This window comes from Cucurbita pepo, chromosome LG03, assembly GCF_002806865.2.
Source record: "Cucurbita pepo subsp. pepo cultivar mu-cu-16 chromosome LG03, ASM280686v2, whole genome shotgun sequence".
Classification (NCBI taxonomy): Eukaryota; Viridiplantae; Streptophyta; class Magnoliopsida; order Cucurbitales; family Cucurbitaceae; genus Cucurbita; species Cucurbita pepo.
The window spans coordinates 2,655,584-2,670,335 of NC_036640.1; the positions used below are offsets into that span (position 1 = coordinate 2,655,584).

A 14,752-nucleotide genomic window follows, 5' to 3' on the forward strand; every position below is an offset into this window, starting at 1 on the left:
CATTTAACCTTCTTACAGTGGGAGAGAGAGAGAGAGAGTTTTGTTTGTTTAGGGTTAGGGTTTATGGGGACAGTTTTAGAGAGGGTGATGAATTTGTTTGTCTCTTTTTTGTATTTTTTTGGTTTGTTGTTTATTGGGGTTGAAAGGTCAGCTCAAATGTCTGCATCTCATTACCTCTTTTGATGCCACTACTTTCCTTCTTCTCGTCTTGTCAAATCACTTCCAATCCTTGGATACTCACATGCGCATCTCTGCCTCATTAGGCTTGGCCATGCCTTTGGATTTTGGAAAACTCTTCACCCAACATTCCCTTTTTTTTTTCTTTTTTTCCTTTTCAATTTTCTGAACTTCTTGGAAAATTTATAGTTTCAATTGGGTTTGAGTAGAGCTTAAGATCTTCCTTTTCAATTTTCCTAAAGATCTTGCAAGAACAACATAGATTTCAAAAACAAAAAACAAAGTCGTCACTAAACGGTACCTAAATTACTCGATGACTGTACTTCAACTTTGAATTGGGTCTTAGTAGAAGTAGATTGATATTTAGGCTACTTGATAGCATATGTTTAATTTCTCCACCAACTACTCTTTTACAGAAGCTAGTGGAGGTCTAAGCCTCTTCCCAATTATCATACACAAAATAATGTGATGTAAAGCTGAAGAAACTGAGTGCAAATTGTAATGGCATCATGATGATGCTAAGTTTAAGCTTATTGGTGGAGAGTGAAAGGGGGAGAATAAGAAAGTGGATGTGTTATAGCTTAGATTCTACTTTGAGTGGTGCCAACCTCGCCATCTTATTTACAAAACAATTTTGTTACTCGTGTGGTAGATATTTTATATTCATTCTTGCTATCTTTTTTTTTTTTTTTTTTTTTTTTTTTTTTTTTTTNTAAAAGATCTCATTTTAAGTATTTTATTTATTCAGCATTGATCTTTCTTGTTTTATTTTTTTAATAGTGACAATCTCAAAATAACAGGGGTTAAGGTCGGCTAGTGAGACGATGAGGGATAAGCTTCAACGTCGAGAGTGAAACAACCCGGATCACCAGCTAAAGCCCCTAAATGATCGCTAAGTGATAAAGGAGGTAGGGGTGTAGAGACAACCAGGAGATTTGCCTAGAAGTAGCCACCCTTGAAAGAGTGCGTAATAGCTCACTGATCGAGCGCTCTTGCTCGAAGATGAACGAGGCAAAGCGATTTGCCGAAGCTGTGGGATGTAAAAATGCATCGGTAGGAGCATTCGGTCATTATAGTCGATATCAGAATTCCATCAATGATTTGTTTCATTCGATAGCATTCTTCATATCAACACGATCAGATCAAACAGGTTCGTAGTAAAAAAATTTTAAATCTTTTACACTATATTTAATTGGATTGAAAAAAAAAGAGTTGCAAAGGGGAAGGGATGCATGGGGTGTGTGTGCAGGTCAAAGGTGGCATGATTTGGGAAAAGTCAAGATTGAGTGTATAAAACTTTAGGCAATCATTTCCAATCCATAGGTCAAAATCGGTCAACCTTCCATTTCTAAGGTTTTGTGGTTGAATTTAATTTAAGATGATTTTAAATCCAACTTTTATATATTTTTTAAAATTTTGTTAATGTCTTTATTTTTTTATTTTTTTTATTTTTTTTGTCCCGGTGGTAAATTTTTCGACAAAAAGTAACCTTTATTCAATAATAAATTCAACCAAACCCAATGGTAAAATATTGGGTTGGTTTAGTTCGAGTTGTTTGAAGTATTTATTAAATTTTATGTTCTTAATAAAATTCATGGAAAAAAAAATCTATTTATTTTTAAATATTGAACTCAACGTCATTTCAATATATATTTTGAAAAATTATGGTGTAGACTTAAATTTTAATTTTTAAGAATTGTGGGAGGATAGATAATAAAAAATAATTATAAATTTTATTTAAACTATAATAAACGGTCAACCAATTCAAAATTTTAATTCATTTGAATCCAATCTAAATTCAAATTTAAACTAAAATTTTAATTGATTTATATAGATTTAGCACAAAAACAAATGTTTATTGAAATTGATGTATTTTGAGGTTGACGCAATGGAAGAAAAGGATTTGAATTGACTCCAACAATTTTATTGCACCATTATTAGGAATGGAAATTTTGATTAGGTTGACTCTATTTTCCTCCACTAAATTTATTTCTTATAAAAATAAAAATAAAAATAAAAAATAAAAGTTAAATGTATTTTCTTTGATTGGATTCTCATTCATTTCCCATTTATAGAATTTTTTCCATTTCCATTAACATTACATCCAATTAATTACCAACCCACCCTAATTTTGGCATCACAAATAGACACTCCAACATGAAACAATCATACATGATAATCGGGTGAGAGAGGGAAGACAACGAGACACAGACTTTCACACTCTTATAAACAATGTTTCGTTCTCCACTCTAACCGATGTGGGATCTCACCATCTATCCTTCTTCGGGACCAGTGCTCTCGCTGACACTTGTTTCTCTTCCCAATCAATGTGGGATCTCACAATTCACCTCATTTCGGAGTCCAACGTCCTTGCTGGCACCTGCTCCTCTCTCCAATCACATAGGATCTCACAATCTACTTCTTTTAAGATCAACATCCTCACTAGCACTCGTTTCTCTCTGGGATCTCACAATCTACCCCTTTTAAGATCAGCATCCTCACTAACACTCGTTTCTCTCTGGGATCTCACAATCTACTCCTTTTAAGATCAGCATCCTCACTAGTACACGTTTCTCTCTGGAATCTCACAATCTACTCCTTTTAAGATTAGCATCCTTATTAGTACTCGTTTCTCTCTTAAATCGATATAGAATCTGAAAAAATGATAATGGGGAGAGAGAGAATGAATCGAAGTCAAAAGTCAAAAGTCAAAGAAGATTTGATGATTGTAAGCAATGGACAGACAAGATATAGTTGGAAGAAGGTAACCTAATAAATATCAAAATCTGTCTTGTCTTTGTGTTTGTTTTTTTTTTCTTTTTCTCTCTATTTATGTAATTTTCAAAGAGAGAATAAATAATTGTTTATACACATATTGTTAAGGATATNGATTGATAGCTACAACCATTCAACCCTTTCACACCTCCATTGGCTCTATCTCCTCAAATATACCGTTTCTTTTTTTGTTCGTTACTCTAAAATGCCCTAGTCACGTGTCACGTAATTTTATATACCATTCGAAAAGAAAAGAGTTTTCTAATCGAACATAAAAATGCTCCACTCACACGGCTTCGGTTTCTTATAAATGTTATGGGCTCTTGTCACTATGTAGTACATACTTCGTCTAGGAGTGTAGTCCCTATCAATCCCAACTATGATACATGTCGAGTCAATTTTGATAAACCAAGTACAATTAGGGCTAGCTGGCAACCACACTTAAGTTTTCCGATCTATCCCAACACAATACCTCATGAAAATCATACAAAACAGATAAGGAACGGCTCAATTCTTGAATCAACTACTATATGTAGGCCCGTCATGATATAACACTATATTTTGATAATATCATTAATAAACGACTTGATAACGTGAAGGGGTAATCTAGATCATCTTTCCTTGAGGTTTCGGTGTCAAGGCTCTAACTACGTCGAAATATTTTATCGACTAAACTACGTCGGAGGGACTAAAAAAAAAGATGAATAATTTTGTGGGGGTGTGGGAGTAAATATGAGAAAATTGAGGGGGTTTAGAGAAAAGTAGTGTAGAAATAAAAGGCACTAAAAGAGGTGAAGAGAGAGAGGGAATAAAATGTGAAAAGACAAGTCAAATGTGAAGTCCATGGTCTTAGACATCATAAGACAGACAGTGGTCTGTGCTGTCAATCCAATGGATTTTATTTCCTCTCTCTTTCTCTCTCTACATTACATACAAAAACTTTATTATAAAATTAACCTATAGTTTGAGGTTAAAATATTCCATCAAACCCCTACTCAATAATTTGATATTCCTATAGTTTTGTTTCATAAAATACGTGAATTATATACCTCTACAAATGTCTGTTTAACTTGTAGAGTCGAACTCAGACAAGTATAAAATCTCTCCTTATTAACTAAATTGGGATGAGGACGGAGATTATATTCTCATCTCTATCTTCGTGTTTGCCAAATCCCTACCCCGTAGGTTTCTCTGTCTCAATCTCAGCCCTTGCACGGAAGGTCTACATACATACATATATACGCATACACATACATATATACACATACACATATATCTATATGCATGCATACACACGTACACATACATATATATACATACATACATATTATATACACACATATGTACACATACACATATATCTACACACATACATACACACGTACGCATACATATATATATATATATATATATATATATATATATATAAATACACATACATATATATACATACATAAATACATATATATACATACATATATATATACACATACACATATATCTACATATGTACATGCATACACACATATACATACATACATACATACATATATATAGATACATACATATATATACATATATATAGATACATACATACATATACACACATACATACATACATACATACATACATATATACATATATACATATATATATATATATATATATATACATATATATATANTTAAAATTGATGAATTAATGGACTTTTTTGGGTTTTGTTTAGTAATTTGGTTGAACACGTTCTAAATTTGGGTTTTTTCTTCATTAAATCGACAAATTATTTGATTTCCTTTTTGGGTTTTGAGTTTTTTCGATTAAAATTGAAGAATTAGTGAACTTTTCTGGGTTTTTTTTAGCAATTTGGTTAAACACTTCATAAATTTGGGTTTTTTCTTCATTAGATTGAGAAATTATTTGATTTCCTTCTTGGGTTTTGAATTTTTTCGATTAAAATTGATGAATTATTGGACTTTTTTGGGTTTTTTTTAGTAATTTGGATGAACACTTTCTAAATTTGGGTTTTTTCNACATATATACATATATATATACATATATACATATATACATATATATATATATATATATAATCAATGGTTTTTAAAAATTAAAAAAAATTAAAAAAAACCCTTTATAATACCTCAGCCGCCCAAAAGAGGCATCCATTTCGCAATTCTCCACCGTTGTTAGAAAAAAATATCTGATAGCAACAAAGCGCCACCACAGCTCCTCCATGAGCGCCGCCAGGGGGGTTTTAAATTGATCATAATCCAGGAGCGCCGCCATGAGCCTGGAAGACTCCCTAAGATCCCTTTCTCTAGATTACCTTAATCTCCTCATCAACGGCCAAGCCTTCAGCGATGTCACCTTCAGCGTGGAGGGCCGTCTCGTCCACGCCCACCGCTGCATCTTAGCCGCTAGGAGCTTGTTTTTCAGGAAGTTTTTTTGTGGACCGGAGCCGCCAGGACTCGATCTCCTGAGCCCCGTTGGGTCGCCGCCGTCCAGGGCGGCTACTTCCCAAGTAATTCCCGTGAACTCGGTGGGGTACGAGGTGTTTTTGTTGGTGTTGCAGTTTTTGTACAGTGGACAGGTTTCGATCGTGCCGCAGAAGCAAGAGCCGAGGCCTAATTGCGGCGATAGAGGGTGCTGGCACACGCATTGCTCCTCCGCCGTTGATCTTGCTCTTGACACTCTCTCCGCCGCTAGAGCCTTCGGCGTTGAACAGCTCGCTTTGCTCACTCAGGTTTTTTTTTTTTTTTTTTTTTTTTTTTTTTTTTTTTTTTTTTNAAAGTTTTTGACTTTCGAGCTCAAATCCTATTATCTCATGTGGGTTTTGAGTTTTTTCGATTAAAATTGACGAATTAGTCGACTTTTTTGGGTTTTTTGTAGTAATTTGGTTGAACACTTTCTAAATTTGGGTTTTTTCTTCATTAAATCGATAAATTACTTGATTTCCTTCTTGGGTTTTGAGTTTTTTCGATTAAAATTGATGAATTAATGGACTTTTTTGGGTTTTGTTTAGTAATTTGGTTGAACACGTTCTAAATTTGGGTTTTTTCTTCATTAAATCGACAAATTATTTGATTTCCTTTTTGGGTTTTGAGTTTTTTCGATTAAAATTGAAGAATTAGTGAACTTTTCTGGGTTTTTTTTAGCAATTTGGTTAAACACTTCATAAATTTGGGTTTTTTCTTCATTAGATTGAGAAATTATTTGATTTCCTTCTTGGGTTTTGAATTTTTTCGATTAAAATTGATGAATTATTGGACTTTTTTGGGTTTTTTTTAGTAATTTGGATGAACACTTTCTAAATTTGGGTTTTTTCTTCATTAGATCGAGAAATTATTTGATTTTGTTTTTGGGTTTTTGGCAGAAGCAATTGGGAAGCATGGTGGGTAAGGCCTCCATTGAAGATGTAATGAAGGTTTTATTAGCTTCAAGAAAGCAAGAAATGCATCAACTTTGGTCCACTTGTTCTAACCTTGTGGCTCAATCCGGCCTCCCGCCGGAGGTGCTTGCCAAACATTTACCGATTGATATGGTGGCTAAAATAGAAGAATTACGGCTGAAATCCTCCATGGCCCGCCGTTCTCTAATCCCCCACCACCACCACCACCATCACCACCATGATTTATCGGTTGCCGCCGACGTCGAAGATCAAAAGATTCGTCGTATGAGAAGGGCCTTAGACTCCTCCGACGTTGAGCTTGTAAAGCTCATGGTTATGGGTGAAGGGTTGAATCTTGATGAAGCTTTGGCCTTACATTATGCTGTTGAGAATTGCAGCCGGGAAGTTGTCAAGGCTTTGCTTGAGCTTGGCGCTGCCGACGTTAACTACCCCGCCGGTCCGACAGGCAAAACCTCGCTCCATATGGCGGCGGAAATGGTGTCGCCCGACATGGTTGCTGTCTTACTTGATCATCATGCCGACCCGAATGTCCAAACGGTCGATGGTGTCACACCGTTGGATATCCTAAGAACCCTAACTTCGGACTTCCTTTTCAAAGGCGCTGTCCCTGGACTAACCCACATCGAACCAAACAAGCTTAGGCTCTGCCTCGAGCTGGTTCAGTCCGCTGCATTGGTTCTATCTCGAGAAGAAGGAAATATCAATGTCAATGCCAATGCCAATGTCAATGTTAATATCAATGATGTTTCATCGTCTCCAATATATCCACCGATGAGCGACGATCACAGTAGTAGCAGCAACAGCAACAACATCGGCAATCTGAATCTCGATTCTAGATTGGTTTATCTAAATCTCGGGGCATCAGTATCGGTTCGAGAAGATGATAACAGACATGGATCACAAGGAGGGTGTGTCCCAACAATGTATCATCGTTCCCATGACTTTTAATGTAAGCAAAATCAAAATCTTTTTTTATATAAAATTCACATATATCATCTATCTATATCTATATTAGAACTCACAAGAACAAATTGCAAGCTCATACACGAATTCACGACGAGCTCGAGTCATTTAAGCAAAATTCAAAACTCGTTAAATAGGCTCGAACAGGTTTTGGATTGATCGAACGACATTGAAGGACGACGTTTGAGTAAGAACTAAGATTGATTCTTTTTTGTTTAATTAGTTCAGTTTTGTAGGGCTTTTGAGTTGAGTGATGAAGGTATGAAGCAGACAAATAAGCATACTCAGATTTGCTTCAAAATTTGTTGTTTTGTGATTGGGAGACAGTCTTTCAGGTCAATCTTTTCAAACCCTTTTGGTTCTTTTTCACAATTCTTCCCATTAATCAAATATATCTCTTTACATTATCAAAATCATATATATATATATATTGGATTCTAATTATAAGAAATATGCAATTTGTAGTTGATTTTAGTTTGTCTAGACAATTATGAGCTAAAATAGCTATAGCGATGTATATATATGATATCAGATATCAACTCGATGTTGTATATATATGATATCAGATATCAACTCGACAACGTGGATTGATTGATATCTTTTTGGGAGATTAATTTGATTTTTTGATGAACAACTTAGATGGTTGGACATAAAAAATTATAATTATAATTATAATTGTGTCCATTCTTTCATTCTCTCTCCTTGTTACATATTTAAGTTTTTTTTTTAAAAAAATTGATGAGCTTAATTTAATTGGTTAAGACATATATTATCGAGTTTGAATACTCGGCTCCCTGTGTTGTTGAATTGATAGATATTTTTCGTTTCCCTTTTTTTTTTCTTTTTTTCACGGATAAATATGTGGAGGGGAAAGTAAATTGTAAAGTTTGATTATATGGCCAATAANTGAGTGTGTGGATTTCAAACTTGACATTTTGTTGAAAATAATGGAATGTGTTATCATTATTTTAAATTTAAAGGACGGGTTTACGATAAAAAAAACGGAAAATCGAATTGGATGAAATTACTTCCTTAAGGCTCGTTTGATGACGTTTTCATTTCTTGTTTCTAGTTTTCGTTTTTTGCTTTTAGTTCTTGTTTATCATTTTTTTAAGAAAATGACATATTTGATATCTATCAATGATCAATGTCTTGCTTCTGTACTTTGAATATACCATATTATTTGACAATGCATCTTATTTAAGTGGTTTGAATATTCATCGAATAAATTTTAAATAATATTAGTAACAAAAAATTATATCATTCATGTACTATTTTTTTATGTCGATCAACGATAATGTATATCATTCATTGAATATATAATGCTTAAAATCTAATCAAATAACAGTTCTTTTAAAGGGAAAAGAGGGCTTAAGAACCCCTGTTTGCATAATTTTAGGTTTAGTTAGGCGTATGGATTTGGGAGATTAATTATTCTGTCTTGGCTTTCACAAAGCACAAAAATTTGGTCTAAAATGGAAGCTGGGACATTGGCTTTTTCAGTGTTTGGGAACATATAAAGATACTGAACCAACACAAATTAGCAATCTGATAGACAAGCATATGCTAATGTTTCATCAAATCATACTTATGCATTATTTAAAGATCTTAAGTTGAGTAACTTACCATGAGCCTTGTTGGAAGAAGTAACCCTTGCACGTCTTAGTCCCTTACTCGAACTTAAATCAACACAGTTTGGAGGTCTTGGTATAATCACTAGTCTCTAGATCCCACCTTATTAGATCATCAATAGATATGAGAGTCCGACATTGTAAAATAATTAATAAATTGTGAGATTCACAAAATAAGTAACCAGAGATTACCGTTTTCGATTGACAACCCCTAAACCCATTTGGTTGTCTAGTGTTGGGAATAAGAACACTAGAATTTAGAGCTTATTTGGAATGACTTTCCAAATGTTTTAAAACACTTTTTTAAGAAATTAGAAAGTCATTCCAAACACACTCGTACTCGTAAATAAATAAATAAATAACAATAAAGCAGTTCTTAGAAGATGGGTAGATTAATCTCAATGTTTTAGACATAATTCTAAAATATGGTAACATGGAAAGGGCAGTTATGTCACAGGGACTTTCTTTTGACAATCCATTTGAGAGGTGCAATCTTGTTTACTTGGGGAAGAAACTCAGGAATCAGCCAAAACTCCCATTCATTCAGCCTTCTCTTGGACACAGTCTTCTTAGTGAAAGATTGCATATTGACACTCAAATCCTGTCAATCAAATGCCAATCATGTTTTTAATATGGCAAAAACTAAACACTACAGAGCAAGAGATAGAATCTTTAAATTCTACTTTGGTTCTCAAACATTCTTTCATGGTTGTTTTATTTTGATTACAGAACATGGATGGGGGGAGGGAAAGTTGTTGGATAAGTGGTTTTTTCTATGCATATAAGTTATAAATGGTGGGACTTTTTTAAAACTGTGGTTTCATCTGAGCACAAGTTTGAGAGAGAACCTGTTGAAGAGAGAACATTTGTACAACAGCCAAGAACTTAGATAATTGCCCAAAACTTCTTTCTACAGATCAGCACAGATTCCGGGTTCTTTTCTTTAGTTTGCAGCGTATGCATTTCGACGTCCCATAGATATTTGGGAGCGATTTCTTGTATTCTTGACGTTATTGAAGGCTCGTCTCTAATGATGATGTATCCCTGTACATTGACATTATTCAAAGGCAATTTGAAGCCTAAATCAGTAACAGTAGCAGATTAATGCCAATAGCAAGAGATCTTCATTACAAAAAACTTTGACAACAGCAATGCCATGCCCATGAAATCTTATGAGAAGCAAAGACGGATTTTGTTTCTTCATGTGGGTACAAGCTTGCAAAATTACAGGAACCAAATTAATTACCTGAGGTCGTACAATGCGGTCCATTTCCAGCATTATATCCTCCAGCAAGCAACCCTCTTCACCACTTTTATACTGAGAAAAAAGATGGTATGCATGCAACAAATCGTATGTGCGCGGATAAGTTGAAAATGGTTCACACCTACATTACATGAGATACTTGAAGACTGAGCTTTCGCTAAGACAAAGGAAAGAAACAAATTAGCAGTACATAATATATATATATATATATATATTTTAAATCTATTCAAAAGAGACACTGATAATAGTTACAAAGATCCTTAGACAGCAACACCAGAAGAAAGCATGAAAGCTGATCATGGCTCATACCTCTCCCAAGACAGCCCCAAAAACTTCTTCGATTTTTTTCCGAAGTTGTATAAAAGTTGTATGCCAAAAAGTATGATACTGCTCATATTTGGAAGATGTTGGAGAAGAAATAACTTACCAATCATGAAAGGCGCCAATCAGACCCCGGTCGTATATAGCAGACAGTGTATTTTGCATGTTTATAGGAACTACATTCATAACCCAGACTGGAAAATTGTTCAAAGCCACTGCAAATCCACCATAGAGAGCATTCATGTCCATGACATTTCGAATATCTGCGTTGCTGACATTCATCAATTTCCAGTACTGGTTAACTTGAGCTTTCCAAAACAAGGTATCCAAATCAAATTCCTCTTGACTGACACCTGTAAGTGAAGACAAGGATTGCATCATATACCACGGCAATTAAATTTCTAGGTAAGAGCAAATAGTCCCAAATTAGAATAATTAAGACACTTCTTGGGAACGTAAACTAACAAAGGTTCACCTCGCACCATTTGCTAGCCCAATGATGTTACCTGTTACGGTTAATAAACAAAGTTCCTATTTACTTAAATAAGTTGCCATTCCAAACAGTTTTTTAAAGTGACAATAACTCCAAAAAGTTACCAAAGTTATTGTTCAAAAGAAAGGGTATTCAGGAAATACAAAGATAACCCAGGAAAGTTATTGAAGGGTTTTCTAAGTTGATTAATTCCTGCTTTTGAATGAGAGCTTGGTGAACAGAAGAGCCAAAAACAACTAGGAGGATTTCTTTAGAAAGAAAAGAGTTACCTATTTTTCTGAGACTCCTTGAATATACTGAAACGCGTTCTGGTCTCGGAGGTAACTTCTGAGAATATGACTGATCAGTTACATGAATACAGTTTCTTAAAGGTATTTTCCATGATGGTTTAGAATCATCCTCAGCATCACATATTTGCACAACTTTACGATCCACGTTGATGATAAGGCATGATGGATTTTCCTGTTTGATCCAGATAGCAGTCTGAACCTTTCTGGCAATGAGCTTCCAACACATTGCTGTTGTCAGATTTACCAGCTTCTCCCATATCATTGGGAAATCTTTATCTTTTCTATAGGCAGGGGGAGCTGAATAGACAAAATATCCATTTGGCCGCAGAAGCCGATCAATTTCTTTGAGTAAAATACCATCTGCAGAGAAGAAGGACAAAGTGTAACTTCAATGAATTCCAGGTATACATCAAAGCAGTCAACCTGACAAGATTCAAGATGAAGGCATATAAGAGCCTTCATAAAAGAATTCAGTGTGTCACGTCTATTACCCGGAACAGAATCTGAACTTACACAGGGCTAGCAAGGTAAATAAGTAGCAACATTCATAAAGTTGGCAACCATAAATGTAGACATGGATAATGGCATCGTGGTTTTCATTATCTTACTACTGCTCTTGAGGTTTCTTAAAATTAGTAGTCATTTTGCTGTTATTTAAAAGATGAGACCTTAAAGTTTTTTTTTTTTCTTTTTTAACAAGTAACAACTACAAGAAGAGGACCATAGTAAGTGACTATAACAAAAATTGAATAACAAATGTTTTTGTGCATAAAAAGTACTGAAATACCATTTTCATGCCAATCAACACGGCACCTTGAGCAATGGACCATCTCAAAGGAACTTGAGGGATATGGCATTTGCTTTGTTGCCAATGCAGAAATCATTGCACCGATACCTCTCTCTAGTGCAAATTGAATCTGATTCTCATGCCCATCCTTAGGAGCAAAGGACATTGTCTGAATGTCAAATGGAAGAAGATAAGCTGAGAAACTAGCAACGCCACAGCCAACATCTAAAACCTGATATACTCCAGCAGAGCTTAGTGTGCCCGTCTCATTTGTAGTCATGTTTCCTAATCTGCGTTGCATAAAATAGGATAAATAGAACAGTCCGACAAGGAAACCTATTTGTTGTTCAGATTTATCAGAAATTACAAGGAATATTTTTTAATATCAGTTCCCAAACAGAAAATTAAATTAAAACTGCTGGACAGATTAATATGATCCCACTGATAAGGGTGTGAGTAGACTCACGTCCCAATAAGAAACAAATAAAAGAGGAAAGGGGAAGTTCAATAAGTCAACAGTGAAACCTTTGGATGTACTCAGGCGCCCCATGTTTGAAATGAGTACCACCTCCAGGAAACCACCATAGTTGGTCCTTCTCATGGACCCAATTTTGTCCTCCTTTAACTTCAGCGAGGTGTGTATGATTCACATTGCTTCGCCACACATAATCCCGGCTGGTTGGCCACTTTACTGGGATCTTGTAGTCTTCTGGTGGAGGTACCAAACAAAACAAGCGGTTTTCAAGTGGAGGGCAATGCCTCTCAAGTTCTTCTCTTCTTGAAAGATCCAATGTCGGAAGCAATTCTTTTAGGTAAGAAATGTCATGGCAAGGAATATACTCAGCGTATTTTAATGGACATACATCCATACCATTCTCTGGAATTGAAAGTGGTACCTTCCTGTAAGTGATTGACACTTGGTTTGACATTGAGGAATTTCCTGCAGTATAAGTAATAAACTTTGAGTCAAGAAATTGATTGCAGCAATAAAATCAGACCTTTGAAGTTCCCTAAAAGCACAAGAGTATGTCACAAATCCAGAAGGTACACACATGTTGATCTAAAAAGGAGAGTGTGTGAAAGAAGAAGGATATACAAAGAACAAGTCAGAGATTGTCTTATAAGTAGGTTTTACATTTCTTAGGCAGCATCGTTGACTTGAAATAAAAGAACCTAAATTCCATCAGAGGGAACGATCATTTGAACATTTGAAGACCACTTTTAATGTGAAACTGCAACCATATTTCCCGTGTTTCAGAGAGACAACTAATGGAATAGCCAATTTGTTAATTTGTTTTTTTTGTAAGTGAAAACGATGGATTATTAATATTTATAATAAATAGTATTTTAGTGAAGAATTAAGTTATAACTCAATAAAGAATTCTATCTCTATGAATAGGGAGATAGGAAAGAAATGAATATATGAATAGATGGAGATAAGAAACAATACAAAAGATCTCTTTTTTTGTTGTAGTTGGATTCTTTCCACTTTTTTTTCGTTCCTATTCTTCTTTCTGTGAGAAAGGGACTTACTAAATAAGGGATTATTTCGTTTCCGATAGTTATTTATTTAATTGGTGGATAGGCGCATACTCTGGATCAGGATCGTGAAGAGTACTGCCTGATAATTTCTACAAACTTAAAGCCCTAATTCGTATTCTTTCTATATTATGCATTTTGCATATCTAGAGCAAGAGCTCAATTTCATTCACCCACTAGAATAATTCAAAAGGTGGAAGTGGATGAATTTTGAGTTTTATTCCTACAAGCAGAAAAAGATAGTGGTGACAGTAGTCTTAATCCCCGTGGAGATAATTTGTTTAATAAGCATCTCCCTTCCAAGTGACATTTTCCTATACCAACCGATGGTGGGCCTTCCTTAAAGAAGTACAGCATCACGGCCAGAAACAAGGCAACACCCCAGACATGCTTAATTTTTTTTCTCTTAATTCCTGTACTATGAAAACTACAAAGGAATTGGTGCTAAAAGGGAGAAAAAATAACAATAAAACAACCTATCTACAAACCCAATCCAAAACGCAGAAATCTAGCAGTGCACGGGGAACAATCAAGATCTAAACGAAGAACTAAGCATCATTTTCATAGGAAAAAAAAAAATTACTAAAATTAGGAAACATAGAGAGACGAAAGTACCAAGTAATGATGATGAAGTGGAATTTGAAGGAAGGTGAGAAACATAAATAGGAACATTGTTGCCGAAGAGAGTGCCTAAATAGAAAGATCCAACCATAAGTAGCAAAGCAAACATTATCATCTGCCATGATTGCAGAGCAAAAACAGAACCCAACCCATAGCCGCCGCCCATTGTTATCTTCCCCTCGGACACGAGCTCTCTCTTGGAAACTCGAGAAATTCGTCAACACCGAATTGGCATTACCATTTGAGAGAGAGAGAGAGAGATCCGAGTATAAAGAGCTACAGATGTGAAGAACAATTTGGAGCCTAAAGCTGAGATTTGCGGAAGAACACTCTCAGTTTCAGAGATGGATTCAACCTCTCTTGATTTCACAGATCTTCTTCTTCTTCTTTAATTCAGAATCCATTTTTTTTATTTTCCTTTTCTATTTCTACTGTTTCCCCCCCTTTTTTTTTTTATTATTATTTTAATGATTAATCGTTT

General features: G+C 34.9%; 2 protein-coding genes across 3 annotated transcripts; one reads left to right on the top strand and one right to left on the bottom strand.

Annotated features, from left to right (window-relative positions):
* The first annotated feature begins 5,098 nt into the window (after positions 1-5,098).
* LOC111790076 (regulatory protein NPR5-like) lies at positions 5,099-7,361 on the top strand. 2 transcript variants are annotated; one of them, XM_023670874.1, is made up of 2 exons: positions 5,099-5,696; positions 6,327-7,361. In XM_023670874.1, exons 1-2 carry the CDS (start codon positions 5,238-5,240, stop codon positions 7,308-7,310), a joined length of 1,443 nt encoding a protein of 480 aa, XP_023526642.1. In that variant the 5' UTR covers positions 5,099-5,237; the 3' UTR covers positions 7,311-7,361. The 2 variants fall into 2 exon arrangements, with proteins under 2 accessions (XP_023526642.1, XP_023526644.1); XM_023670876.1 differs by having other exon boundaries at positions 6,330-7,361.
* Positions 7,362-9,132: 1,771 nt separating this feature from the next.
* On the bottom strand, positions 9,133-14,669 carry LOC111791350 (probable methyltransferase PMT7). Its single transcript, XM_023672643.1, has 8 exons — positions 14,266-14,669; positions 12,637-13,051; positions 12,112-12,401; positions 11,304-11,684; positions 10,648-10,894; positions 10,203-10,341; positions 9,805-10,000; positions 9,133-9,557 (listed from the first exon to the last, which is right to left on the bottom strand). The coding sequence occupies exons 1-7, from the start codon at positions 14,435-14,437 to the stop codon at positions 9,842-9,844; spliced, it is 1,803 nt and encodes a 600-aa protein (XP_023528411.1). The 5' UTR covers positions 14,438-14,669; the 3' UTR covers positions 9,133-9,557; positions 9,805-9,841.
* Between the last annotated feature and the right edge of the window lie 83 nt (positions 14,670-14,752).